Source organism: Indicator indicator, unplaced genomic scaffold (assembly GCF_027791375.1).
Source record: "Indicator indicator isolate 239-I01 unplaced genomic scaffold, UM_Iind_1.1 iindUn_scaffold_54, whole genome shotgun sequence".
NCBI lineage: Eukaryota > Metazoa > Chordata > Aves > Piciformes > Indicatoridae > Indicator > Indicator indicator.
In genome coordinates, this window is record NW_026539189.1 from 114,728 (window position 1) to 142,250 (window position 27,523).

Below are 27,523 nucleotides of genomic sequence, written 5' to 3' on the forward strand. Positions count from 1 at the left end.
CCTCCACCCCCCCTCCCTTAGAGGTTTTTCCTGCCTGAGCCACTGAGAAGTGAAACCAATCCCTGGAAAGGATCTGGGATCCACACAGGCTGCACTGCAGGACAGTGGTGACAGTGCCAGCAGCTGCAGCAGGGCACAAAGCAGGACCAGGGCAGGAGGCCCTGGCTGGCTGCCCCTCTGGGAGGGCTGAGCCCCACAGGGGCAGAGGGGGTGACATAAATGACACCCCAGAACTAGGACTCACCTGGCAAGCTCTGGAGCTCACAGCAGCAGCAGGCACATGGTGCCAGGGTGAGGATTGAGGGGAACCAGCCCCAGCTGCCATCTCCCCTTCCACCCACACCAGAGACACAGCCCCTGCCATGATGCCCTTGCCCCTGCCTGGGCTGCAGCAGCCAACAGCAAATGGTGCAGACACCCTGTCCTCTTGGGGGGGCCCAGCTTGCCCCAGCATCTCTCCTTTGCTGGGCTGGTAGCAGAAGCCACTTCCCCCCTGAGCCTCATGGGCTGGTGCCTAGCACAGCCTCGGGGGCAGCCAGGGATGCTGAGGTAGCACAGGCCCCGCTGGCAGCCAGGCTCAGCTGAAGAAATAGGTAGAATTCATCACCTCCTTCAGGTTGAGCTCACCTGGGGGAGCAAGGGAGAGGTCAGAGGATACCAAGGGCAGGGCAGCATGGAGATGAGGCAGCTAGGAGAGAAGCTGCCCCAAGCCCTACTTCAGTTTCCTGCAGGGAACTCTTCAGCTCAGCCCCTACTGCAGAGTGGGGTCAAGACAAGGTGGATCTGAGAGGGCTTCCAAGAACTTCAGATTGATCTGGGGCAGTGGTAGGAAGAGCAAGGGAAGCAGGAAAGGAGGAGAGGAACCCATGGCTCAGGGTATCAACCATCCCTACCACAGGGCTGGGCTGGTTCTGCTTTGCAAAGGCAAAGGACAAAGGCTGACCAGATGGTCTGGCAGAGGCAGGGCCCAGGGATTAGGAGGAGTTAAACTAATTGCCTTAATCCCATTGCATGTGTATCATCTAGATCCCCACAATTAGCCTGTGGAATGCCTCCATCCCATCTCCAGGATAATGCCTTGTGGTTGGAAACAGATGGGAGAGAATGAGATGGATGGGAGGGTTGGATGAGCTGGGTAAGCCTGGGGGAAATCCCAGGGCTCAGCTGGGGAAGGCAGGAACTGCTCCCAGGAGGCTGCAGGGAACATCTCAGACCCTGCCCCCTGGCTCTGCAGGCCAGCACAGGCAGGAGCAGCTTCAGCAGGGCTGTATCCAACCTCAGTGAGCTCAGGGATTTGGGAAGCTGCTTCCTATCTCATTCCTCTTGTCTCCAAACTGCTCCTGAGCTTGGCAGTCCCTTCCCTGTGTCCTACCTGTCTTGGGGACACTTGACAGTTGCTCCATCAATTTCTTTTGCCAGATGGCTCTGGTCTCTGTGCCAGGGCTGGATGAACCAGAAGGAAAGCAAATCAGCATGGCAGCTCCTGGAGAAAGTGCATCCTCCTCCCCTGCTCCCCAGTGGAAGTCCTTCACAACAGCATTTGGCTCTTCCAAAGCACACCACATCCTGCAGCAGCAGCAGGAGCCCAGCCCAGCCCAGAGCAGCCCCAGAGGAGTCCACAGACCCTGCCCAGCACTGGGCTGCTCTGTGGTGGTAACTCAGGGCCACACACTGGAGGGTCTTCACCACTCCTCACTGCCTCATTCAGTGAGGAAGCCAAGACATTAGAGCCCACACTGGGGGAGTCAAGCACCAAATGCAGCTTCAGCTCTGCAGCAAAAGGCTGCAGGCTCCTCGTTTTTCACACCCAGGTCTATGGCACTCTGGGTGTCAATCAAGAAGGAAGCTCCCTCCAGAGCAACCCCCAGGGGCGGATGACAACTCCTGAGCGTCTGGCCACAACCACCCCTGGGAGAGGGAAGTGGTGTGGGGAGGCAGGAAGGAGCGTGGTGGAGGTTTGCCAACAGGCATGGAGTACCTGCAGTACTTCTCCAGCATGAACTCAGACAGATCCTGCAGGATCCTCTCGCTGTGCAGAGCCACAAACTGCTGCCGGCAGATCTGACCCAAGGGAGCCAACGGTGAGCTGTGGGTTAACAGCTGCTTCCCCTCCTTCCCCTCAGCCAGCACAGCTCAGAGGTGAGGGGCAGGGAAGGCAGTGGGGGCAGGAGAGGGAAGGGGGTGCTGCCAGACGAGGGTGGAGGGAATCAGCCTGGGGAGGTGGGAAGCAAAAGGCTGACCCCCATTGACTGATCTACTGTAGGAGATCCCTCGCAGCACTCAGCCCAGGGCAGGAGTGAGGCACCAAGGTTAGTGTGGGTTTAGGGGCACAGATTCTCCTCCCCAGGCTCCCTGAAGGGTGGGAAGGGCTGGGACCTCAGCACCAGGAAATCAGCTGCACCCACCACCAAGCACCCCGGGGTGCCTGGGTGGATCAATCAATCAATCCATCAGCCTGCAGAGCAAAGCCCAGGGGAGGGAAGGGCTGGCAAGGACCCAGAGGACAGATCAGCAAGATCCCTGCTGACGAGGGGCCCGGCAGGACTCTTTCACCTGGTTCATGACGTCCACGGTGAGCGCGTGAGTCCAGTAGCAGTCGTGGACCGAGACGAAGGTCAGACCCTGCCTGGGAGGCAGCAGAAGATGCCATGAGGTAGTGCTGAGACCCCCTCTCTGTGATGTCCCCTACCCCAGGCAGATCCTTTCGTTGGGACAGAGGAGCAGGGAGCTGCTCAGCACCTGCAGACCTTCAGACCCAGGATCTGTCCCTGCCCTGCTGCTCCCTCCCCCAGAAACCCCAAGACTCCATCCCTATCCCACATCCTACCCTTGTCCTGGTGACATTCCCTGAGCTGGGAGCAAGCCCCAGAGCCCAGGCAGAGCCTGGCTGTCTGCTCCCTACCTGAGGCAGTGCAGAGCAGTGAGCATCATGTGTGTGGAGTCCAGGGAGTGGATGAAGTTGGGGGGGAAGGCATTCTTCTGCTTCACTGTATCAGGCTTCCTGCAGCACAGACAGGAGGAGCTGAGGCACTTCCAGGGCCAAAGATGAAAGTGTCAGCTCCAAGCTGGGGCCAACAAGACCTGGGGTGGATTGGGCTAGCCCCAGAGGGTCCCAAGAACTTGCAAGAAGCACAGGCCCCCACTCCTCAGGCTGGCTTTCTGCAGCTCAGGGAGTCCCAGGAGCTTGGGCACACCTTGGCAGGTCCCACTGAAGGGGAAGGCTTTGCCCCCAAAGCATGGGCTGGGCACAGCAAGGGCTTGGTCAAGAGCACAGTTCCATACTTACTGGTTGCTGCTGGGGTTTTTCACACTCAGGTTCTGAATGCCACAGTTCAGCTGCAGGGAGAGGGAAAGGGGATCAGGGGCCACCCAGCACCCAGCACTGTGCTCCTGGGGAGGGGAATTGCCCGACCAGGAGCTACCCAGCTCTGCAGGAAACCTCCACACATCCCTGCCTGCAACAAGGAGCTGGGCAGGGACCGTTCCAGGGCATCCCAATCACCATGGCAGCAGTGACTCCTTGCCTGCCTCCCTCCTGAAGATGCTGGCAGGCATCCCTCAGCCCTTCCAGCATCGTGCTGCTTCCCCCTGCGAGGGGGCTCGGGGAAGGGCTCCTGGAGGTGAAGCAGCAGCGAGGAGCCAGGCTGGGGAGCTGTGAGTCAGCACAGCAGAGCGTGGGAGAGGAGAGCAGAGAGGCTGAATCACAGCAGCCCCGAGGAGGCTCCATGGTGCAGGGAACGGGAGCCTGCCCCAGCTGCCTGAGTGGGATGGGAGCAGCAGAGCTTCCTCATCAGCCCACCCACACCCTCCAGGCCCTGCAGGGGGCGAGGAGGCTGGAGGAGCTGTCTGTATGCAGAGATCCTACCTGGCTCTGCAGGTGATGCCACCCTGCTGCTGGGCTTTAGCTTGCTGCCTCAAAGCCCAGCTGGCCTTTCCCTGGCCCCCACCGTGGCAGAGGGAGGGCAGAGGGAGTCCTGCACAGCAGCTACTCACCACGGTGGACTTGGAGCGATAGTAGGGCTGCACGATGGGGAGACCCAGAGGTGTCACCCACTCCACTGTCCGGCCTGACTGGGCAATGAGCTTGGCACTCTCTGTCAGCCAGTTCTTTAGAAGAAGAGGGAAGAGGGGGGCTGGAGTCAGCACAGGCAGCTGGGAGACCCCAGCCCCTCCCAGCACAGGTGACCCTGACTCCTGCCACCAGCTGTGACAGTCCAGCGCTTACAGGGGAGTTTGGGTCTGTACCAAGCACAACCCCACACCTCTAGGCTGGGACAGGAGGATTCTCTCTGGGTGAGGACCCAGAAGAACCATCTCTGCCCATGGAGCACCCTCTGGTCGATGGATGAGTAGGACAAGGAAGAAGAAAAGACAGAGAGAGAGAGGTAAGAGGCAACAGGCACCTTACCTGGATATCTCGAGTGGCTGAGAACATCTCCTTGATGCCACTGAACACCTGCTTCACAAGGTAGTGAGATGCCTCCCACAAATACTCCTGCACAGAGCAGAGGCAGAGCAAGGGGTCAGGCAGAGGGGGCAAAGTAACAGCACCCAGAGTGAGCTGAAAGAGAATCTCCCTGCTCCCTGCTGCCTCAAAACTGCCTCCACCACAGACTCAGCCTGAGCTGCTGCAGGCAGCTGGCTGCGGGTTTGTGATGGAGGGGAAGCAGAGATCAGCATTTCAGACACAAACTGTCTGAGGACAAGCTGACCTCTGTGCAACATCCCTGGATGAAGGAGAGGCTCTCATTGCTTCATCTGCCCCAGGAATGTCACACACTGCAGAACACTCCTAGCACCAACCTTACCACAGCAAATAACCCACTCAGCAAAGACGACAGCACGAGAACGACATACACCCCCCCCCCCCGCCCAGAGCTCTGCTAGGACACTTCCAGAGGGAAGAGCAGAGCCACAAACCCTGTTTGGCATCTGAAACACCAGCTGCAGTTTTCATCCCACCAAGCCGGGCCCAGGAAGGATGAGGAGAAGAATCCCTCCCCACCCACAAGCTCAGACACGAGGAGCTGGGTCCCGCACGCCCCTCCATCAGCCGAGATTTGGGTGGGAGGTAAGGAGAGAGCAAAGCAGGGAAGAAAGGCACAGGAAGGGCAGGTTTCCCCTCCCATCGGGGAGCCCCAAGAGCTGAGCAGACACTGGTGGGGGCGGCTGGGGCAGGCGCAGTACCTCAGGGAACTCATCCATCTCCTTGAGGCGCTTCTCCATCTGCAGCCGGCCGCCGTAGCGCGTGACGCCGTACACCACCGTCATCACCGTCTGCTTCACCACCTTGCGGCTGATGAAGCCCTGCAGGACCTGGGCAATCTTCACCCCCTGCCTGGCATCCCTCTTGCGAAACTCCTCCACCTGGGTGGGCAGGGGAAAGCCCTAGGAGCTCAGCCCCACCGCCAGCTCGGCTCAGCTCAGCCCCACCGCCAGCTCGGCTCAGCCCCACCGCCAGCTCGGCTCAGCTCAGCCCCACCGCCAGCTCAGCTCAGCCCCACTGCCAGCTCGGCTCAGCTCAGCCCCACTGCCAGCTCGGCTCAGCTCAGCCCCACTGCCAGCTCGGCTCAGCTCAGCCCCACTGCCAGCTCGGCTCAGCCCCACCGCCAGCTCAGCTCAGCTCAGCCCCACCGCCAGCTCAGCTCAGCTCAGCCCCACCGCCAGCTCGGCTCAGCCCCACCGCCAGCTCGGCTCAGCTCAGCCCCACCGTCAGCTCAGCTCAGCTCAGCCCCACCGCCAGCTCGGCTCAGCCCCACCGCCAGCTCAGCTCAGCTCAGGCCCACCGCCAGCTCGGCTCAGCCCAACTGCCAGCTCGGCTCAGCTCAGCCCCACCGCCAGCTCGGCTCAGCTCAGCTCAGCCCCACCGCCAGCTCGGCTCGGCTCAGCCCCACCGCCAGCTCAGCTCAGCCCCACCGCCAGCTCGGCTCAGCCCCACCGCCAGCTCGGCTCGGCTCAGCCCCACCGCCAGCTCAGCTCAGCCCCACCGCCAGCTCGGCTCAGCTCAGCTCAGCCCCACCGCCAGCTCGGCTCAGCTCAGCCCCACCGCCAGCTCGGCTCAGCTCAGCCCCACCGCCAGCTCAGCTCAGCCCCACCGCCAGCTCAGCTCAGCCCCACTGCCAGCTCAGCTCAGCTCAGCTCAGCCCCACTGCCAGCTCGGCTCAGCCCCACTGCCAGCTCGGCTCAGCTCCACCACCAGCTCAGCTCAGCTCAGCCCCACCACCAGCTCGGCTCAGCTCAGCCCCACTGCCAGCTCGGCTCAGCTCAGCCCCACCGCCAGCTCGGCTCAGCTCAGCCCCACTGCCAGCTCAGCTCAGCTCAGCCCCACTGCCAGCTCAGCTCAGCCCCACCGCCAGCTCAGCTCAGCTCAGCCCCACTGCCAGCTCAGCTCAGCCCCACCGCCAGCTCAGCTCAGCTCAGCCCCACTGCCAGCTCAGGTCAGCCCCACCGCCAGCTCAGCTCAGCTCAGCCCCACTGCCAGCTCAGCTCAGCTCCACCGCCAGCTCAGCTCAGCCCCACCGCCAGTTCAGCTCAGCCCCACCACCAGCTCGGCTCAGCCCCACTGCCACCAGCTCAGCTGAGCCCCACTGCCAGCTCAGCCCCACCGCCAGCTCGGCTCAGCTCAGCTCCACCACCACCTCAGCCCCACCGCCAGCTTAGCTCAGCCCCACTGCCAGCTCAGCCCCACCACTAGCTCAGCTCAGCCCCACTGCCACCAGCTCAGCTCAGCCCCACTGCCAGCTCAGCTCAGCCCCACCGCCAGCTCAGCTCAGCCCCACTGCCAGCTCAGCTCAGCCCCACTGCCAGCTGGGCTCAGCTCAGCCCCACTGCCAGCTCAGCTCAGCCCCACCACCAGCTCAACTCAGCCTCACTCCCAGCTCAGCTCAACTCCACCGCCAGCTCAGCTGAGCCCCACTGCCAGCTCAGCTGAGCCCCACTGCCAGCTCAGCCCCATCACTGCCAGCTCAGCCCCATCACTGCCAGCTCAGCCCCCCACCATTCCAGCCCATTCCCCCCACCATCCATGCTGGCCCCACGGCATGGGGAGACCCAGGGGATGCTGTGAGACCCTCCCAGCTGTGCTCTGCCCCAGCTCCCACCCAAGGCCCCACCGCCCAGCTCTGCCAGCCCTGGGTAACATCATCTGCTAAGGGGTAGAGGAGCAGCCACCTCTCACAGCACTGTGCTGTGGGGAGCAGGGAGCAGAGCTTTCCACTGCTGCCTCAGCACAGCAGTGTCCCTTGGCTGGGTGGTGCTGGATCACAAGGACACAGCTCTAGGACTGTGGCTGAGGACAGAGGTTCTTCTGCCTCTGCCACCCGAATGGGAACTCTCAGCAAAGCCTGCAGCCCCTGTGGGTTCCTCCTGTACCCTCTGGGTAACATATTCTGAGACCTCAAAGGGAGAACCAGGGGGTCAAGGCCAGTTGAGTGAGTCTGGGAGATCTCAGCACACTTCCCAGCAGGCTCATTTCACATCGTGTCTTGCCAAGAAAACTGAAGATTTGGCAGCAGTGCCAAGGGCTGAATCTCTCCCTGCTCCCTCCTCTCCAGCTCCAACCAAGAAACTCTCATAACCTCCAGGCCAAGACATGAGGAACAGCAACACTCTCTGCCCTCTCCCACCTCTCTGCCCAGATCTCATTCAGGAAGAGTGAGGATGACAAAAAACCCAGGGGATTTCTGATTGCTACCTCTGCCAGGACAGATCTCCAGCCAGGTGCCCACTGCAGCTGCTGCAGTGCTTCCCAGATGGGGGAAGCCTCTGCCCAGCTCCTGCCTTCCCAGCTCTCTCCCCACTGCTCTTATCCCTGATCTCTCTCCCTGTGAGCTGGAGCGACCCCAGGCAACACATTGGCAAGGAGGGGGAGAGGCAGGTCCAAGGAGGGGGAGGCAGGTCCAAGGAGGGGGAGGCAGGTCCAAGAGAATCCCTCCCTGTGTCCCCACTGTGCCTCACCTGCTGGGCCACAGCACTGTAGACATCCTGGGGCACACTGCAGGGCATCAGGTTGACAGAGATGGCACCAATGAGGTCCCGGCCCAGAGCTGCGTAGTGCTGCAGCCCATTGCAGGAACCATCCTGGGTGTGGAGGAGGGAGAGCAGAGAGGAAAGAAGGGGTCAAGGTGTGGATGGAGCCCTGCTCACCTGCTCCTGCTCAGCACCACAGGCACACTTGGCTCAGAAGGTTTTTGCCACTGTGCCCCCTTCCCCAGGCTGGTTTGAGGCTGATCTCCCAGCAGTGGCCAGGGCCACATCAGTTTCCACCTTCCTTGTGCCCAGTTGTCCCCTCTGGCTCTCATCACTGCCTGCTGCTGTGGGAGGTTTGCAAAAGGAAGCCTGACAGCACCCTGCCCCCACTCCGTGAACATTCAAAGGCATCAGAGCTCTGTGGGAACACTGAAAAGCAGAACATTTGGAAACCCTCAAACCTGGCTGGGATGCCAAAAGAAGCCCCAAGAGGCAGCAGTCAAAACAACCTCAGCAAAGCCAGGAGCAGGGTCAGAGGCAGGAAGAGGCAAGGGCCAGCTGAAGATCTCTGGGCAAGGCACAGCCAGCTTGGCAGCTCCAGCCACGCTGCCTCTGCTCAGCAGGCTGATGAAAACATCACTCTGACAGAGAGCAGCCATCCCCAAAGCCCTAGTCACAGGAGGGATGCCACCCATCTGTCACAGCAGCTGCCCCAACAGCCCTCCTGGGGCCAAGCTCAGCCTGGATGAGAGGCAGGACCTGAAGCATGGCACTGGGCAGGTCCTGCTGCTCCCCAAACAGAAGCAGCAGCAATGTCCCACAGGAGATCTGCTGCTGCTGCTGCTGCTTTGGACTCCCCCTGCTCCTCTTGTACTTGGGCTCTGCCTGGGCCAAGGGAGCACTGCCAGCAGGATGAACCTTCCCCTCCTTTGCTGTCCCCCTCCTCCTCCTCCCCACCCCCTGCAGTGCAGCAAGTTGCAGAGCTGGGAAGTGACAGAGCTCCCTCCAGCAGCTCTGCTGTGCTGAGGAGCTGCCTCTGTTCACTGAGCGCTGATGACTCAGGTGGAAAGAGTCTCTCGGGTGCCCTCCAGAAGAAGTCCTTGCTTGAATTTCATTATTGGCACCTTCCACACCTCACACCTCCCTCAGCTGCCCTCTTGATCTTTTGTTGTCATTACAGTATCAGCTTAGACTGTCTCATACATATTCCAGAGCATGGCTACTGGCAGGACACAGCCCCCTGCTCCCCCCCACACCCTGGTAGGGGCCAGCTGAGCTTCTAATGAGACAAATGAGCAAAGGCCTCTCCCCAGGAAAATGATTAATCACTGTCTGCCATGCAGCTCAGGGAGTTCTCACTGCAGACAGGGAGCTGGCAGCTGCCAGAGAGCTGCAGATCTGCTGGGACACAGAGGCAGAAAGGGTCCAGCTCCTTGCTCCAGTCAGGAAGGACAGAGGCATCCCAACACCTTGCAGCACCCCAACATCCAGCAGGGACAGGGCCCATGGGGACAGCCAGTCACTGAGTGGGGAGGGAGCAGAGATCAGCCCTTCCTCAGAGGCCCAGACCTGCCACCTTTGGCTCCTGCAGGGCTGTCTGCCCCCAGCCTCAGCCTGGGAGTGCAGCAAAGACCCCAAGGCCTCAGCACAGCCTTGAGCACTTTGGGTGGGCATCTGCTGCCACGTCCCTCCCAGCCAGGGCCAGACTGACTCCAGTCCTGATCCCATGGCTGGAGAAGGTGCAATTGTCCCAGCTCTCACCCACAGGCAGATGAGGTGACCTCCCAGACAGGCTCTGCTCCCATCACAGGCAGCAAAGCAGCACTTCACTGCAGTGGCTCCTTAAGGGCTGCAGGCAGCAGCAAATCACAGAATCACAGAATGGGTTGGGTTGGAAGGGACCTCAAAGATCAGCCAGTTCCAACCCTCCTGCCATGGGCAGGGACACCTCCCACCAGCCCAGGCTGCTCAAGGCCTCATCCAGCCTGGCCTTGAACACCTCCAGGGAGGGGGCAGCCACAACCTCCCTGGGCAACCTGTTCCAGTGTCTCCCCACCCTCACTGGCAAGAATTTCTTCCTCATCTCCTGTTTCAGGCTCCCCTCTTCCAGCTCAAAGCCACTGCCCCTCACCCTGTCCTCTCACCTTGTCAGAAGTCCTTCCCTGGAGGTCACCCTGCAGCATTCCCAAGCCAGGATGCTCAGAGACCACGGCCCCATCCTGGGCCAGCCTGGCCACACAGCGCAGTGAATGCAGCACTGGGCACATGGATGCCTCTGCCCTGCCCCTTCTCCCTGCCCTCACCCTGCTCAGCCCCACACAGGGCTGTGAGGGTCCCACCTGGTGAACTGGGAAGTGAGAGATGTAGGCTGCTGGATCTGGGGACCTCGAGGCCTTGGCGATTTCCATGCAGCAGGCCAGGGCTTGCCAGGGCTCATCTGTCTTCATCCACCACTTCCTGCCCTGGGGAGGGGAAAGCACAGGAGGTTGAGGCAGGCAGTGCCCTCCAAAGCAAAGGCAGGAGCCCCCAGACTCCTGGGGTACACAGGACAAGGCACCACCTCCCAGCAGGTCTGCACTTCCCTCCTATTCCAGAGTGTTTTCAGGCAGAATGTGTCTCCCTCACCCTTCCAAACGTTTTCCTTCCAAAACTGATCTGATTTCCATTTTATTTTAACTTTCTAGAGGATGTGCTACCAGTCAAGTCTCCTCTGAAACTAAAGAGGACGCTGCTCCCTGTTTTCTTTGCCTATCTGGACAATTCCTATTGGGATTCCCACACAGACAACTTCCCTGCTTCTCTGGTAGGTCCTCCCAACCCTCCTGGGACCACACGCAGACTCCTGGAGCCCAGGCCTCTTCCTCAAGGTTCAAAGAATCGCAGAATCCACCAGGTTGGAAGAGACCTCCAAGATCATCAAGTCCAACCTCAACTGATCACCTAGACCACGGTCCCACCACTGCACCCCAAAAACAAGCAGAGCCCTGCCAGCCATACCCCTCCCCCCTTACTGTCAGTGGGTGGTCAGCTGAGTCCAGGATGTCCTCCATGATCTCATTGGCATAGCCCAGCCTCTCCTGCAGGGAATTCTTCTTCTTCAGCCCAGTCAGGTTAACGAGGTGGATCTTCAGCCAGTCAAGGCCCTTGGGCCCCAGGGGCCGTCCCTCTGCGAAGAGCAGGATGGCCCTGGTGACATCGTTGCCCAGGTGGTTGAAGTAAGGTGGGCAAGGGTAAGTCCTGCCTCGGAAGTCCATGTTGTGAGGGAACCAGAAGACCTTGTCCCTGACGTAGTTGGCGATGGAGAGCTTGTAGAGGGCATCCATCCGCAGGCTGTGCATCTCGGCAGCCTTCTTCTTGCACTGCAGCAGCTCCTGCTTCTGGCTCTTGCTCAAGGCACAGGGACTGCCAGAAGGGACAGGAGGCTTGGGAGCTTCTGAGATGGGTGGTGGGATGTCCAGCTTCTCATTGCCTTTGTCGTTGAAGATGGAGATGATGATATCCAGCACCGGCTGGTTGATCTTCCAGGCGCAGTTGCCCAGCTGGTTGAGGGCATCCAGCACCGGGTGGAGGTTCACTGGGGGACACTGCTCCAGCAGCTGCTGGTGCTGGACGACTCCATCCACGAAACGCATCAGCCTGGTGTCGTTCAGGAGGAAGGCACCGAAGTGAGGGGAGGTCCAGGGCACTGGGGGGCACAGCATAGGGATGGCAGAGGAGTTGAAGGTCAGCATGGTCTCCGCCGCCTCTGAGAGGAGCTGGGAGAAGACAGGATGGGGCTTCAGCAGCCCAACCTGCAGCAGAGGAGAAGCAGAGACACTGGTTAGACCACACTGTGTCCAGGTCTGGGCTCCTCAGCTTAAGAAGGGCATTGAGAGACTTGAATGTGTCCAGAGAAGGGCAATGAGGCTGGGGAGGGGGCTGGAGCACAGCACTGTGAGGAGAGGCTGAGGGGGCTGGGGGTGTGCAGCCTGGAGAAGAGGAGGCTCAGGGGAGATCCTGCAGGGAGGTTGGAGCCAGGTGGGGGTTGGGCTCTGCTCCCAGGCAGCCAGCAGCAGAACAAGAGGACACAGCCTCAAGCTTTGCCAAGGGAAGTTCAGGCTGGAGGTGAGGAGAAAGTTCTTCTCAGAAAGAGGAATGTGCTGCCCAGGGAGGTGGTGGAGTCCCCATCCCTGGAGGTGTTCAAAAAAAATGCTTGGATGTGGCACTTGGAGCCAGGCTTTAGTTGTCAGGAGGGATTAGGTGTTAGGTAAGAGGTTGGACTTGATGACCTCTGAGGTCTTTTCCAGCCTGGTTGATTCTGTGGCTCTGTGAAGGTGAGCAGTAAGAGGAAGGGCACGTGGTCAGACAGCCACTCCACCACCAGCAGGCTAAGGCCTGGCACTGCCCATGCAGAACCAGAAGCTCCTCTAAGGGCCCCCTCGTGGGCAAGGCAGCAGGGATGGATCAGGGCCTTGCACAGGCTCAGCTCCAACGCAGAGGGCACCTGCAAGACTCCCAGGACCAGGCTCACCTGCCAGCTGCTGTGGAAGGAGTAGATGTGGTAGAGGACAGGGATTTGCTTGGACTCCAGGCGAGGGTTGAGGATGTTCCTGGGCACCTTGGCAGCCTGCACCAGGAGCTCCAGCAGGTGCATGCTCAGGCGCATGAGCAGCATGTAGGGCCAGCTGCACTCCTTCAGCTTCAGGGAAGGCCCAAAGCCTGCTTCTGCCACCAGCTTCTCCCAGTATTCCCGTGGCAAGTACTCCTTTGGCTGGGAGGTGGAAGGAGAAATCAGGGTCAGACGGAGGGGCCAACCTTGCTGGACAGGATCTGTCTACCTGGAATAGGGATCTGAGAAGGAGTCTCCTGTCTCTGTCCCTGTGAGGTCCTCCTTGATGGGTATTTGGGGAAGGATGGGTATGTGGGCAAGCCCAACAGCAAGAACCTGCTTCTGCTGCAGGCCAGGCCAGTGGCACTGCAAAGCTTTTCCTCTCACTACATCCCTGTGCTGCCACCCTGCCCCCACAGCATCCTGACCCTCCCTCCCAGACTGCTGATCTGCCTTTCTGGACTTGCAATGCGAGACAGCTTTGGGGTTCAACTAGGTCTCGAGCTGCCCAGATTGGTGACCTTGGCACCTTTCTCCCCTCACAACCTGCCTCAGACTCTCCTGCATGGGCTCCAAGGGGACTTCTCTACTGATAAAACACCTCCTGCTCCCACTGCTCTGCCAGAAGTGAGCCTGCCAGCTGGCAGGGGCCTGCCAAGCATGAGCTGGGCCTTTTACTGGCTTTGGTGGCCCCTGCAGCAGGAGGTTCCTAGAACCTGTGTGCTGTGCCCAGAATGCTGAGAGGACTGGAAGGCCTGCTGTGTGAGGAAAGGCTGAGAGATGTGGCTTTGGTCAGCCTTGAGAAGGGAAGGCCTAGGGGAGACCTCATCACCATGTTCCAGTACACAAAACAGGCTTCCAGGAGGAAGGAGACTCCCTTTTGGTAAGGAGTCCCATGGGAAAGGCAAGGGGTGATGGGGACAAGTGACTCCTGGGGAGATTCCCATTGGACTTCAGGAGAAAACTGTCCACCAGGAGAACAGTTCAGAGACTGGAATCACCTCCCAGGGGGAGTGGTGGATTCCCCTACAGTGGGCAGGTTTAAACCTCAGCCTGCCAGGGTACTGGGGCAGCACATTTCAACTCCACGATGACCTAGAAAGGTTGAACCAAGGTGATCCTCGAGGTCCCCTCCAACCTGGGGCATTCTGTGACTCTATAAACCTAACCCTGCTGCTTGTGAGGAGGTGCACAGACAAACCACCTCCCCCCACCTCTGCTCTGACCCCCAGGGCCCCCCCTCTCCCAGGCATACTTGGCCATCCTTTGCCAGCAGGTGGATGTACTCCCCATAGATCTCCTGCACTTTCTCCAGCTGGCGGCTGCGCAGCTTCCTCTGGGTGATGTACCTGTTGTAGATCTTGGAGCCCAGCTCCCTGGCCAGGACAACCAGGGATTCTCCTTGTGGAGAGAGGCTGTTGAGAACCTGAGAAAGGGGAAGGCAAAGAGGGCCTTAAGGAGGGAGGAACGGAAAGACGGAAGCAGAGAAACAAAGCAGGAGTTAAACCCCCTGTGGGGGGAGCACAGGAAGATGTTGACTGCCATGAAGGTAAGCAGATGATGAGGAGAGAGCAGAGGCCCTTCTGGCTGCTCAGCACAGGCAGCAGACAGAGCTTGCACCTCACAATCTGGGCAAGCTTTCAGCCTGACATCCCGAGCAGGACAGCAGTGCTGTGCGGCAGCCCCTGCGGCCACCTCAGCAGCCCCAGCCTGGTGGCTCTGCGAGGTCAGGGCCGTGCCCTACCTGCAGCATGATGCCCACATACTCCTCCTCCGGCAGCAGGCACAGGTAGGGGTAGAGAACGTTGTGCCCTGAGGCTCTCTTGAGCTTGGACATTTGGTGCTTCGACTTCTGCAGGGCCTGGAGGATGGAGTCGTGCCACTGGCAACGGAGCGAGGCCAGCAGCTTGCGCTGCGCCGGCCGTGAGAGCAAAGAGAGGAAACGTCGTGAGGAGAGCTGCCCCAGGCCACCTGCATCCCCCACAGGCCCTGAGGGCTGCATTCTCCCCTTCCCCCGGGTGCTCAGCCCCAGCACCTCCCTGAGCTTTACCGCTTTGATGGTCTGTGGGGTCAGGGGTTTGGTGGCCTCCACCGACTCGATGGTGACAGTGCTGTCCAGCTCCATCTCCAGCTGCTGCTGAAAGCGTTCCTGCAGCTCCTCCACTGAGAACTCCAGCTTGGGGTATGACACTGCCTTGTCCTGCAGCAAGAGTCAGGCATTGCTGGTGGTGGTGGAGGCTCCGTCCCTCAGGAGGTGTTTAAGGCCAGGCTGGGTGAGGCTCTGGCCAGCCTGATCTAGTGTGAGGTGTCCCTGCCCACGGCAGGGGGGTTGGAAATGGCTGAGCCTTGTGGTTCCTTCCAACTCTGACTGATTCTAGGATTCTGTGATTAAGGATTCTACGGTTCTATGAAAAGCCAGAGGAGATGTGCCCATTCTGCCAGCTTCCCTGCAAGAGGCACGTGGCACAGGTCCCTGCTGAAGGCATCTTTTTGAGTCCAGAGGTCTCTGGCTGGCAAAGCCCAGGGAGTCTGGACAAACAGACCCTTCAGAGGCTGTTCTGATCTTGTGTCATGGTCAAGCATGCCCCCAAGCACCACCTCTAGCACATAAAGGTCATCTCCATCACCCCCTTGCCACCACTTAACTTCTTTATTGCTCTGTAAGGCAGCTGGTAAGGCTGATGAGCTCTGTAGGCTACTGAGCAGAGATGGGACTGAAAAATTCTTTCCATATTCCAGTCCTGGGCTGGACCTGAGGATACCTGTGAACACCCTTTGGCCAACTCCTACACCTCCCTGAGCTCCAGAGACATCCTGGAGCTCTGTGGCTTACTCTGGAGTAGAAGTCCTGGAGCAGAGAAGAGGTGCAGATCTCGGGGTCAGGTGGAGGGGGCAGCTGGTAGTTGGGTTGGACAATCCTGATGACCTTCAGCACCTTCTCCTTCTCATCATCCTCAAACAGGCACTTCTGGAAGAGCTCATCCACATGGAAACCATCATTCCTCAGCTGCTGCACATATCTGCAGAGGGGGCAGATAAGACAGGCTTCACCTTTCACAGGAGACTGAGTGCTGGGCAGGAATCAGCAGATAGCGAGGCAGGGAACAGTTTGGAAACAGAAGATTAATTGGGGGGGAAAAGGAAGGGGGGGAAAAGGAAGGGGGGGAAAAGGAAGGGGGAAAGGAAGGGGGGAAAAGGAAGGGGGGGAAAAGGAAGGGGGGGAAAAGGAAGGGGGGGAAAAGGAAGGGGGGGAAAATGAAGGGAGGGAAAAGGAAGTGGGGGAAAAGGACTCGGGGGAAAACGAAGCGTGGGAAATGGAAGGGGGGGAAAAGGAAGGGGGGAAAAGGAAGGGGGGGAAAAGGAAGGGGGGGACAAGTAAGGGGGGGCAAAGGACGGGGGGGACAAGGAAGGGGGGGAAAAGGAAGGGGGGGAAAAGGAAGGGGGGAAATGGCAGGGGGGAAAAGGAAGGGGGGGAAAAGGAAGGGGGGGAAAAGGAAGGGGGGAAAAGGAAGGGGGGGAAAAGGAAGGGGGGGAAAAGGAAGGGGGGGAAAAGGAAGGGGGGGAAAAGGACGGGGGGGAAAAAGGAAGGGGGGGGGAAAGGAGGGGAAGGGGGGGGGGGAAAAGGAAGGGGGGGAAAAGGAAGGGGGGGAAAAGGAAGGGGGGGGGAGGGAAAAGGGAAGGGGGGGAAAAGGAAGGGGGGGAAAAGGAAGGGGGGGGGGGGAGGAAAAGGGAGGGGGGGGAAAAGGAAAGGGGGGGGGGAAAAGGAAGGGGGGAAAAGGAAGGGGGGGGAGGGGAAAGGAAAAGGGGGGGGAAAAGGAAGGGGGGGGGAGGGGGGGAAAAGGAAGGGGGGGAAAAGGAAGGGGGGGAAAAGGAAGGGAGGAAAAGGAAGGGAGGAAAAGGAAGGGATGTCTGCCCAGCCCAGCCCAGCCAGGGGATGAATGGTGCAGAACTGGGCACAACCAGGGCACCCACAGAAGGCAGATGCCTCAGTCCTCCAAGAGCAAGGACTTCTGGGCAGCCTGGCAGCAGGCCACAGGAGCCCTGTCTGCTCTCCACACACAGCCAGCAGCCAGCTCTGGGGCTGCAGGATCTGCTAGGGTGTGGGAGCTGCCTCCAGAGCACAGCCAGTCCCGACAAGGTCACCCGGCTCGGGTTACAGCGATCAATCACCCAGCCCCCCAGCCCCCCAGCGCTGCAGCTTCACCTTCCCTGGCTGGGGAGACTCAGCCGTGCTGCTGTTGGGAGGCTGAGCACTGAGGTGCAGGTTCCCCCCCCCCCTTCCCCATGCATCCACATCTCCCACTTGGCAGCTCTGCAGAGGATGCTGGATCCCTGGCTGTGCCGGGACCAGAGCATAGCAGGGCTCAGAGCCCCACCTGCAGGACAGGCAGCGCCGGGAGACAGAGGCCACCGAAAGGGGAGCCCCAAGGCAGCTTTGGGAAAGCATCAGGAGCCCAAGAGGTGACAAAGCACCTGAGCCAGGACTGCCACACGCTGGGACATGGCTTGATGGCCATGGTTGGCCTGGATGATCTCAAAGAGCTCTTCCAACCAATCCTATGATTCTGTGACTGCTGCCACTGCTGCTGCCTGTGCCATTTGGGAGCAAGGCAGGAGCTTTGGTGAGGAACAGCTCCACAGCCCTGCAGAGCTGCTCTCCCCAAACACTGCCCCAGAGCAGCCCAGTTCAAACAAGCAACTCCCACCTTATGCCTTTCCAGAGACCCTGTGACCTGGGAGCCTCTCCCGAGGCAGGGAGGTCAGGGCCAGTCCCTTGGAAATCAGCTGACTGGAAAACACTCCCCCAGAGACCTCTAGAACCCATCCAAGGGACACACAAACCCCCGAGCCACCCAAGGGGTGTGGGCAGCACTGGAATAGCACCAGAAAGCTTCCTCCATCCTCTGGCAAGGCAGCTGCCAGACCCAGCACCACTCCTAACCCCCGCTGGCTTCTCACAAGGCTCCTCCAGCTCCTGGAGGCTGTGGCTCTGACACTTTTCCTGCCCCTTATGCTCCAGAAAATCCACCTGAATCTCCTGATCAGACTCTTGCAGAGCTGCCAACCCTGTCTGGCTGTCTGGCTGTGCCTCCCAGGGTGAACTCCACAGAGGTGCTGTGGGAACTGCTGGAGGAGCCACTGCTACTGGGCAGCAATGGAGGGGCCAGCGAGAGGGAGATGCCCAGGATGGGTGCAGAGCCTGCCCAAAGAGAGGCTGCTCCCAACCCAGGGAGCTGCTCTGTGGGCAGCAGACACAGCTCAGGCCCACAGTAGGCTTCTTCCCACCTCCCTGCAAGATCTCAGAGGACCTCCCTGGCAGTTGGGGGGGGCAAGGAGAGCCCAAGTGCAGAGGAACTCTTCCTGTCCTTACCTCTGCCCGTGAGAGGGGAGTCAGAGCACCTGGGGCAGAGCAAGCTCCCAGTTCTCCCAGCGTGGTGAGGCTGTGGAGATGCTGCCCAGGGCTCAGCCACCACAGTGCCTTACCTCCAGACAGTCTTGCTGGACACCAGGGTCCGGCCCATGCACTCCAGCACTGCTGCATAGGAGTCCAGGTTGGGCTGGAGGCCAGCAGATTCCAGCATGGAGAAGATGCGTTGGATGTGCTGCAAGTGGCCCTGCAGGGAGAGAAGGGAAGGGGCTGTGGGCACAGCCACCAGCAGCAGCACCTACAGCTTCAAGGAGACCTCAGAGCAGCCTTCCAGTAACTGAAGGGGGCTGCAGGAAAGCTGGGGAGGGATTTTTGACAAGGGCTGGGAGTCACAGGATGAGGGACAATGGCTTTGAGCTGGGAGAGGGGAGACTGAGAGTGGAGATGAGGAAGAAATTGTTGAGAGTGAGGGTGGGGAGAGACTGGCACAGGTTGCCCAGGGAGGCTGTGGCTGCCTCCTGCCTAGAGGTGTTGAGGGCCAGGCTGGATGAGGCCTTCAGCAGCCTGGGCTGGCAGGAGGTGCCCATGGCAGGGGGCTTGGAACTAAGATGATCCTGAAGGTCCCTTCCAACCATTCTAAGTATCTAATTCACACCCCAACCACAGCTTCAGGCCCCTCTACTGCTGTCCAACTTCAGCTACATCTATCCCTTCTTCCCCTCCAAGCCACCTCACAGGGATCAGTGGCCTCCTGCCAGCTCAGCAGAAGGCAAACCTTCCCCAGCAGTCACCTACCTGCTGAAGGCAACTGTGACAAACACAGAGGAAAGCAGAACTGCTGTTTCTAGAAGCGTGAGGCTACCCCTCTAGGGCCAGACCACTTCTCCCCTCAGCCACCCAGGACCCCTAGACAAGGGCAGGACCCCCAGCTGGGTACCTTTCTTGCCCAGCTCCTCATCACGATGTTGTAGGCATTGATGTCCAAAAACTTTCTCTTTGCTGGGGAGCTGTGGTACAGGAGAAGCAACCTCTCAGCCTCCTCTGGCTGCTGCAAGAAGAGGAAGCACTCCAGGTTGGACTGGATGGTCTGCTGCAGCACCTTGAAGTGGCTGCTCTCCTTGTCCCCCAGCACCTTCCGAGACCTCTGCGTCTTTGCAACCTTCTTCACTGCTGCTGCCCCAGGCCTGTTGCGGGGGCAGGCGCTCTGCGAGCTGGCAGGGCTCTGGCTCCAGGTAGCAGCCACTTCAGCCTTTGGGGCTTCCTGCCTCTTCTTGGCTTTAGTTTTGGCAGCCTTAGGTTGTTTGGCCTTCGCTTTACTCTCCGGTTTGACCTTGACCTGGCTCTTCGGGGCAGGCTGGGAGGCAGCGATGGACAACGTCCGCTCCACCTTCAGCTGCCGGAGGTGCATCTCCTTCTTCATCTTCTCCACCCAGCCCCTGGGCCAGGCTGGGCTCTCCTCCTTCGGCCTGGCAGCTGGGTCCTGAGCGGGGCCGGGAGCCACCGCGGGCCGCAGCGACTCCTGCTGCTTGGCATCGCCCAGCAAGGGCAGCTCCACCCTCACCTCCGGGATGGGATCGGCCTGCAGCTGCTTCACTCGAGCTTTCAGCACTGCCAGGAAACACAGGAGCAGGGGGGAGGTGAGGAGGTGCAAGCAGATGACACCGAGTCAGGAGCAGGGGTGGAGCTGTCGGAGGGTAGGAGGGCTCTGCAGAGGGACCTGGGCAGGCTGGCTGGCTGGGCAGAGGCCAACGGGATGAGATTGAACAAGGCTGAGTGCCAGGGGCTGCACTTTGGCCACACCAACCCCACGCAGAGCTACAGGCTGGGGTCAGGGCGGCTGGAGAGGAGCCAGGTGGAAAGGGACCTGGGGGTACTGGTTGATAGTAGCTGAACAGGAGCCAGCAGTGTGCCCAGGTGGCCAAGAAGGCCAATGGCATCCTGGCCTGCATCAGGAATAGTGTGGCCAGCAGGAGCAGGGAGGTCATTGTACCCCTGTACACAGCACTGGTTAGGCCACACCTTGAGTACTGTGTCCAGTTCTGGGCTCCTCAATTCAAGAGAGATGTTGAGGTACTGGAAGGTGTCCAGAGAAGGGCAACAAAGCTGGGGAGGGGTCTGGAGCACAGCCCTGTGAGGAGAGGCTGAGGAAGCTGGGGAGTTTAGCCTGGAGAAGAGGAGGCTCAGGGCAGACCTCATTGCTCTCTACAACTCCCTGCAGGGAGGTTGTAGCCAGGTGGGGGTTGGGCTCTTCTCCCAGGCAACCAGCAGCAGAACAAGAGGACACAGCCTCAAGCTGTGCCAGGGGAGGTCTAGGCTGGATGTGAGGAGGAAGTTCTTCACAGAGAGGGTGATTGCTCATTGGAATGTGCTGCCCAGGGAGGTGGTGGAGTCTCCATCACTGGAGACGTTCAAGAGAAGACTTGGATGAGGCACTTAGTGCCATGGTCTAGGTGATTGCTTAGGGCTGGGTGATAGCTTGGACTGGATGAGCTTGGAGGTCTCTTCCAACCTGGTTGATTCTATGATTCCATGATTCTAAGCCATGGCAAGAAGGGGGTGTCCTAACCCAGGGCTTTGCCTCTGGCAGTGCCCAGGAATGCGTTCAGGGGGAAGCAGATCCACACAGGGAGTTCTCCTCTCCTCACCCAGTCCTTCTCCCAGCAATTAGCCACCCTCAGCAGGGGCATTCTGGGATCCATTCAAACACTGTGGCCCACCCCAGCATCCCAGCAAACCCAAGAAGGGGAAAGGCAGCAGCTGCCACTGGTCTGCCACACTGCCTGGTGACTTCACCGGGCCTCTCGCCAAGACCTTCGTGCCCTCAGCTCCCCTGGGCAGTGAGCCCAAAGCCACAGCATGTCCAGGTCAGTCTGCAGGGCCCTCACACAACCTGGAGGGACTCTTTCACCATCCCAAACCTGCACTTTACAGCAGCTCCATGGGAAGCCCCACATCTTCCACCAGATTTCCTATCCCAGATATCTTCTTTATGGCTACACAGAACGGGAAGCCTCCTAGACAACCCCCCCCCAGGAAACTGAACAAGGGAAACTCCTGCAGCTCTCCCAGGCCTCCCTGACTTACCTTCCAGCAGCTCTGTCCTCTCACAGATGGCATTTCTCCTCGCCTTCTCCTTGGCACTGGCGGAGGAGTAGTTCCTGAGAACACTCCACGGGATCCCTGCAGTGGAAAGACAGAGGAAGGTCACAGGAGGCTTCACCCCTCACTGCCCCACAGCCATGCCACAGCCAAGCACCAGCTGGGCAGTGGGGAGGGCATGCAGGGCAGAGGGTGAGTGGTGTTCCTCTGCTCAGTTTGTAGGTCTCAGAAACAGCAGCAGCAGTCCCACAGCAGGGCAGGGCACAGCTCAGTGCCAGCAAGTGACAGGGACAACCCCCTCAGGCCCTGGCTCTAATCTCCTGAAGGGAACATGACCCCAGCAAGGCCTCAAACCCTAGCACTGCTGCATGGGGTGACAGGACCTCAGAGACCCCCAGAACAGGCAGATTCTATCCCACAGCAGGGACAGGATCCTACAGACCCCCACGACATAGAAAGACTCTCACAGCCCTCAGCTCCAGCCCTATGGCTGGGATCAGGCCTCGGGGATGCCACCACCCCAGCTCCGTCCCCGTGGCTGAAGTCAGCCCTCCAGGACCCCACGGCTCCAGCTCCACCCCCATGGTCCGGATCTGGCCTCTGGGACCCCACAGCCCTCCAGGACCCCACAGCCCTCCGGAACCCCACAGCCCTCCGGAACCCCACGGCTCCAGCTCCACCCCCATGGTCCGGATCTGGCCTCCGGGACCCCACGGCTCCAGCTCCATCCCCATGGTCCGGATCTGGCCTCCGGAACCCCACAGCCCTCCGGGACCCCACAACCCTCCGGAACCCCACGCCTCCAGCTCCATCCCCATGGTCCGGATCTGGCCTCCGGGACCCCACAGCCCTCCGGGACCCCACCACGCCAGCTCCAACCCCACCGCCAGGGTCAGGCCAGCGGGACCGCAGAGCCCCAGTTCCGTCGCAGGGGTGAGGGACAGAACTCGAGCACCCCTTCCCTGGTCCCCTGCCCCGGGTATCCCTGCCAGCGCTCACCGGCGCCCCGGAGCCGGGCCGTGCCCGCCAGCGCCGCCCGCAGCCGCAGCAGGGACATCCCGGCCCTAGGCCGCCATGCCGCGGCGCGCGATGACACTGCGCTTGCGCCGCGCAGTGCACGCCGGGAGCAGCAACCTCCCTCTCCAGGACCAGCAACCTCCCTGTCCAGGACCACAACTCCCATGATGCAGCGCGGCAGCTCACTGCAGGGCGCCGCAGCGCGCCCCTTGGCGGCCGCGGAAGCCCCGACGAGCGGGCCAGGAGCGGGACTCGACGGGTGGCGGAGCGCAGGGGCCGCGGCGCTGGGACACGGCGCTGAACCGCGCCTCTCCCGGCCCCGAACCCGGCGTGTCTCGGGACAAGTCACAAACCGGCAACAACTCTGAGCCTGGGGCAGCCCCACGCCCCAATTTCTGCCTCTTCCCGCCCATGGGGCCCGTGCCCCGTCCGCCTGTCTACCGCGGGAGTCGGTGGGGACCGCAGCGCGCCGTTTCCCCCGAACAGAGCTCCCTACGAGTGATGGGGAACGCGGATGATGGGGCAGCCGTCGGGGCGCTGATTTTATGAATGAGATCCCCCCCGCTCTCTCGGTCACGCCCCTCCTAGCCCATTGGCCACCCAGGGCCCCGCCCTGCCCCACCGGCTCGCCCCGCCGTGCTCGGGCCGCCCGCGCCGTCGGGGCCGGTTGTCTCCGCTGCCGCTGTGGCCATGGCTCGTCGCCCGCCGCTTCGCCGCGCCCCGCCGCCATGAGGCGCGGGGGCCCCGCCGCCCTCGCCGCCTGCCTCGCCGGGGCACTCGCCGTTCTGGCGGAGCCGGCACCGGCATCGGGACCGGGGGCGGCTGGGGGCGGCCGGCGGCCCCCCCGAAGCTACGGCCACCTGGAAGGCGACGTGAGGTGGCGGCGGCTCTTCTCTGCCACCCGCTTCTTCCTGCGCATCGACGGCGGCGGCAGCGTGGAAGGGACGCGCTGGAGGGAGCGGCCAGGCAGTGAGTGGGGCCGGGAACGGGGCCGGGACTGGGACCGAGAAAGCTGAGTTCTGGGGCCGCCCGCGGGGTCCCTCTGCATTCCCACCGCGGGTCGAGAGCCCGATCCCGCCAGGACGCTGAGACTGCGGCGGAGGCGAGAGGCACCGGGATCGGGCGCAGGGCAGAGGGCACGTCCGGGGACACAGAGGCTGGACAGAGCTAACTCTGGACGGCGGAGGGACCCCTGGACTGTGCGCGTCCCCGGGGAGAGCCTGCGGCTCCTTCCGCCCGGTAAAAACCTCGGCTGAAGCCGCTTCTCTGGCCGCGCGGGAGCCGCGGGTCCCCTCCGTCCGCGCTGTCCCGCACACGGATGGCCGGAGCCCGCAGCTCTCTCGAACACGAACTGCTGCGGCTGTCCGCGCTCCCGGGACCCCTTTCCCGGCGTTCGGGCACCGGCTGGGGACCCGACGATCTTGTGGGTCGCTTGTACCACCTCATCCTGCCAGCGTAGGTTGGGGTCCGCCCCCTCCCCTCCCCCCGTTTCGGGTTGTCTTCCTCTCGCGCTGACCGGGGAGGGTCGGATCGTTCCCGGTAAAGGCTGAGAAGAAGGAGGAGGAAGGACGGAGGAAGCTCCGGGGCGATGCTGGTCTCAGAACCGAGAGCCCGGCGGGGGAGAGCAAAGCAGCCCCGTCGTGGGGGACCGTGGAGGAGGGCCGAGCGAGGGGTAACTGGGCGAAGGGGGGACGTCGGTGCTGCCCGGGCCGTGCTGCAATACGGAATTTAGGAAGGAGCCGGCAGGATTAGGCCTTCCCTTGGGGCTGCTCCACCCTGCAGCCCTGGGGAGCGGCTGGGAAGAGACGGCAGTGGAGACCGGCACAGGGGGTCCTGTGCCAGTAAAGAGGCTGCTCCCGGTACGGGGATCCTTGCCTCGGCTCCATGGCTGCCTGCTCCTTCCCTGGTCCCCTCTCCAGGTGACAGCACCGTGGGTCCTGAGGGGACATGGCACCCACAGCACAGCTGCAGTGAGAGCCAGGGTACACCACCTGCGGTGTCAGCCCATGGCAGGTGCTGGATTCTTGTGACAGGGAAGGGAACACCAGGCTGGCAGGGCAGTGGCTGGACAAGGTGGAATGCTAGGGACCATGGGCAGGGGGATACCTGAGCATCCTCAGCAGGATGGATCCTTGGGGAATGAAGGATGCTGCAGATTGGAGTAGCAACCCCAGCCCATGACCTGGTGGCAGTAGGGGCTGCTCAGTCTCCTGGGCAGTGCAGGACATCACCCAGCCCAACCCAGGGAACCCTCCTGTGGTGTCAGAGGCTGTCAGGACTCCCGACTGGGCATGCTGCCAGGTTCAGGTGCCCCAACACGTTCCCTGGGCTCATGGGGCCTGGCAGGTGGAGCAGCTCCAGGCTGGTGCATGGGGCTCGCTCTGGTTATTGAGCAGCAGATAACCTGAGCTTGGGCTGGGCTTTGCTCATCAGCTTTCCTGGCAGCTGCCAGACCAGCCCTGCCAGCGGTGCCAGTGGTGCCAGTGGTGCCAGGGGCTGTCCCAGGGCTTCCCTCGCCTCAAGCCTTACATCTGCCCCAGCCTTCCTGGGACCCCGCTGGGGCGGAGGGTGTGAAACTGGGAGCACTGGGAGCTGCCTCTGGGCTGCTGCCCAGCCCAGGGGTGCTGTTCTACACCCACAGGGACCCATCCCTGCTGCGCAGGGCTGGGCACTGGCTGGGCACCTGGGAGCACAGCCTGGCAGAGCCAGCCAGGGCACCGGGAGCAGCAGTGTGGGGTTATTTTTAGAGGAGCAGAGCCCTCGGTTATAAATAGCAGCAGCTGCAGCTGGGGGTCAGGCAGGTGGATTCAGAGGCACTCACTTGGCCCTTCCCCACCCCTGCTGCTCCTCAATGGCTTCACTGGGCAGGGTCCTGCTGGTCCCAGTGGGTGCCAGGGCAGGTGCTGGCAGCAGCACTGAGGCAGCTGAGCTGAAAATACCTTTAAACATCATCCCCAAGGAGCTGAACACTTGGGAGCCCTCACACTGCTGTGCCCACCCCATCCACTCCTGGCAAGGGCACGAGTGCCCACCGGGAATACTGGCTTGTTTGGTGGGGGGGGGGCAGTAAATGCCTGCTGAAAGCCCCTGCCTGGGAATTCCTGCAGCCCCCTCCTCCCCTGCTGTGTGTACCCCTGGCTGCCAAACCCTGTGTGCATCCTCCTGCTGGGGCAGCCTTGGGCAGTGGTGCCTGTGGGCAGCTCCTGCTGTGGTTTACCTGCTGCCCACTGCCCTGCCTTCATCTCTGTCCCTTCCCACAGCACCAGCGGTGGCAGGGCTGGCAGTGGCACTCTGGGATGGCCAAGGCAGTGCAGGAATCCAGAGAACCTGACAATGGTCTGGGTGTTTCCCCTCGGAGCCGCTGGTCTGACCGCATGCCTTAGCCATTAGCGGCGGTGCCGGCAGCTCGGTGGCCGGGCACAGGAGCACCAACCCAGCCACAGCCCAGCTGCCACCACATCCCTCCTGCTTGCAGTGTCTAGCACAGGGGCATGTGTCCACGCTTGTGCCAGATGGTCAACTGGCACTGGCAGCACCACCCCGGCCGCATCCCTGCCCCCACAGCCCTCTGCCCAGGTGTTTCTGTCCACCAGAATGTGGTTGTGCACCATTGCTGCCACCCCTGTGCACACTTTGCCTCCTCCAAGGACCATGCCAGCCTCACTGTCCTGAGCACGTGGGGTGCCAGGGGCAGCGAGAGGTGACTCTGGTCCCCAGGGCACTGTGGGTGTGCTTGGGACAGATACGTGGGCCAGAGCTGCCAATGAGAGAATAAATGCAAGGTTGGCACTGGGCAGAAATTTGTGCCTTGGCATCACTCCTGCACAGCCCAGGAGGAGAGGAGTAAAGATCAAACCCTCCCCCAGATCAGAGGTTCCTGCTCCCAGCTCAGGCTGCAGCTGTCCCTTGGCTGCTCCAGCGCTGGGCGAGGGTCAGCGACCACCCCGCCCGGGGCGGGGGGGCACTTTATAGCCACAGACCTGGTGTCGGGGCAGGGCTCCTGAGGGGAGGTCGCCGGCCCCTCCCCACTCACCGCCGCGCTTTCCGGTCCCGCAGGCATCGTCGAGATCCGGTCGGTGCGCGTCGGCGTGGTGGCCATCCGGGCGGTGCACACCGGCTTCTTCCTGGCCATGAACAAGCGGGGGAGGCTCTATGGGTCGGTAGGTCGAACGCTGCCTCCCGGGAGAGACCAGACAGGGGTCAGAGCTGGAAGGGATGGGGAGGTGTGTCACAAACCCACCGGGATCGCTGCCCAGGCTCCTGTTTGCCCTCCCCAATGAGCGGACAGCACTCACCGAGCCCCTCCACTCGGTGGGTAGCAAGGAGGAGCCCCAGCCCCTGCCCTGCTTTTGGGAGTGGAGCAGGGCAAAGGAAAAAGCCCTGGCTGTGCACGGCCACCCCTCACCTCCTTCCCTCTCCTGCCAGAAGGAGTTCAGCCCCAACTGCAAGTTCACGGAGCGCATCGAGGAGAACGGCTACAACACCTACGCCTCGCTGCGCTGGCGGCACCGCGGCCGCCCCATGTTCCTCTCGCTCAACAGCAAGGGCAGACCCCAGCGAGGGGCCAAGACACGCCGGCAGCACCTCTCCACCCATTTCCTCCCCATCCTCGTCAGCTGAGCCCCGCGGGTGGCTCTGGACTTGTCCTCTAGGGGAAAAAAAAAAAAAAAAAAAGAGGTTATTTTATTTATGTACATATCTATATATTTTTTTTGGCTATTTATTGTTTTATTTGTAAATGCACGTTGTGAGGGTGGATGCAGATGGTGGATGTGCAACGATGTGGCTCTCCTCACCCTCCTGCCAAGGCAGAGCCAGTGTGGCACAGCCCAAGGAATGGAGCCAGTGTGTGCCAGGGTTGCCAATGTCGTGCCCCTGCCTGTGCAGCTGGGCCAGGCAGCCAAAGCTCTGCTAACAGCGTCTCTGCAGGTACTGGGATGTACTGGTGAGTTCTATTTATCTTGTGTCCAAGCACCCACAGCAATAAAGCTGTTCATGGTCCAGAGTGGGAAGTGAGTCTCAGAGCTTCAGTGATTGGCATGGCTTGGGCTGGGTGGGGTTGACTTGCCCAGGGGCACAGCTACAGCCACCAGCGTTGTTCCTCCTGGAGCCTGGCTGGTCCCTTTGTGTCCAGCTCCTCATCCACCTGCATGTATGGGTGGAGATGCCTTACTCACAGAAAATCACAGTGATGGTTGTTCCATGGTGGACTTGTCCCCATTGAAAGCACCTGGGCCAAAGATGCCCAATCCACACCTTGGACTGAGACCCGAGGTGCAGTAGGGCATCCAACCTCCCCAGGCTGCAGCCAGCACCTCCAGGCTGTTCCCCAGAGTCCAATTCTGTTCCATCCTCCCCAGCAAGGATGTGGTTGGGGAGGTGACCAGTGGTAAGGACCAGCCCCTTGCCCGAAGGGGCCTGTGACCAGAAATAGCATCCACACCTCAGCCACCCAGCCAGGGCACGTTCCTGTGCTGCCTGCC

At 61.2% G+C, this 27,523-nt stretch overlaps 2 protein-coding genes across 2 annotated transcripts; one reads left to right on the forward strand and one right to left on the reverse strand.

Moving 5' to 3' along the window:
* Positions 1 to 361: 361 nt before the first annotated feature.
* Positions 362 to 22,080, reverse strand: POLRMT (RNA polymerase mitochondrial). The gene is made up of 21 exons (XM_054398473.1): positions 22,023 to 22,080; positions 21,009 to 21,104; positions 18,862 to 19,532; positions 18,041 to 18,171; positions 15,390 to 15,576; positions 14,607 to 14,756; positions 14,301 to 14,468; positions 13,812 to 13,982; positions 12,479 to 12,718; positions 10,980 to 11,759; positions 10,308 to 10,430; positions 7,957 to 8,079; positions 5,188 to 5,367; positions 4,409 to 4,495; positions 3,994 to 4,107; positions 3,287 to 3,336; positions 2,903 to 3,001; positions 2,554 to 2,626; positions 1,979 to 2,061; positions 1,373 to 1,443; positions 362 to 627 (listed from the first exon to the last, which is right to left on the reverse strand). Exons 1-21 carry the CDS (start codon positions 22,078 to 22,080, stop codon positions 578 to 580), a joined length of 3,705 nt encoding a protein of 1,234 aa, XP_054254448.1. The 3' UTR covers positions 362 to 577.
* A 688-nt stretch (positions 22,081 to 22,768) lies between these two features.
* Positions 22,769 to 26,660, forward strand: FGF22 (fibroblast growth factor 22). The gene is made up of 3 exons (XM_054398442.1): positions 22,769 to 23,009; positions 26,097 to 26,200; positions 26,466 to 26,660. Exons 1-3 carry the CDS (start codon positions 22,769 to 22,771, stop codon positions 26,658 to 26,660), a joined length of 540 nt encoding a protein of 179 aa, XP_054254417.1.
* The last annotated feature ends 863 nt before the right edge of the window (positions 26,661 to 27,523 follow it).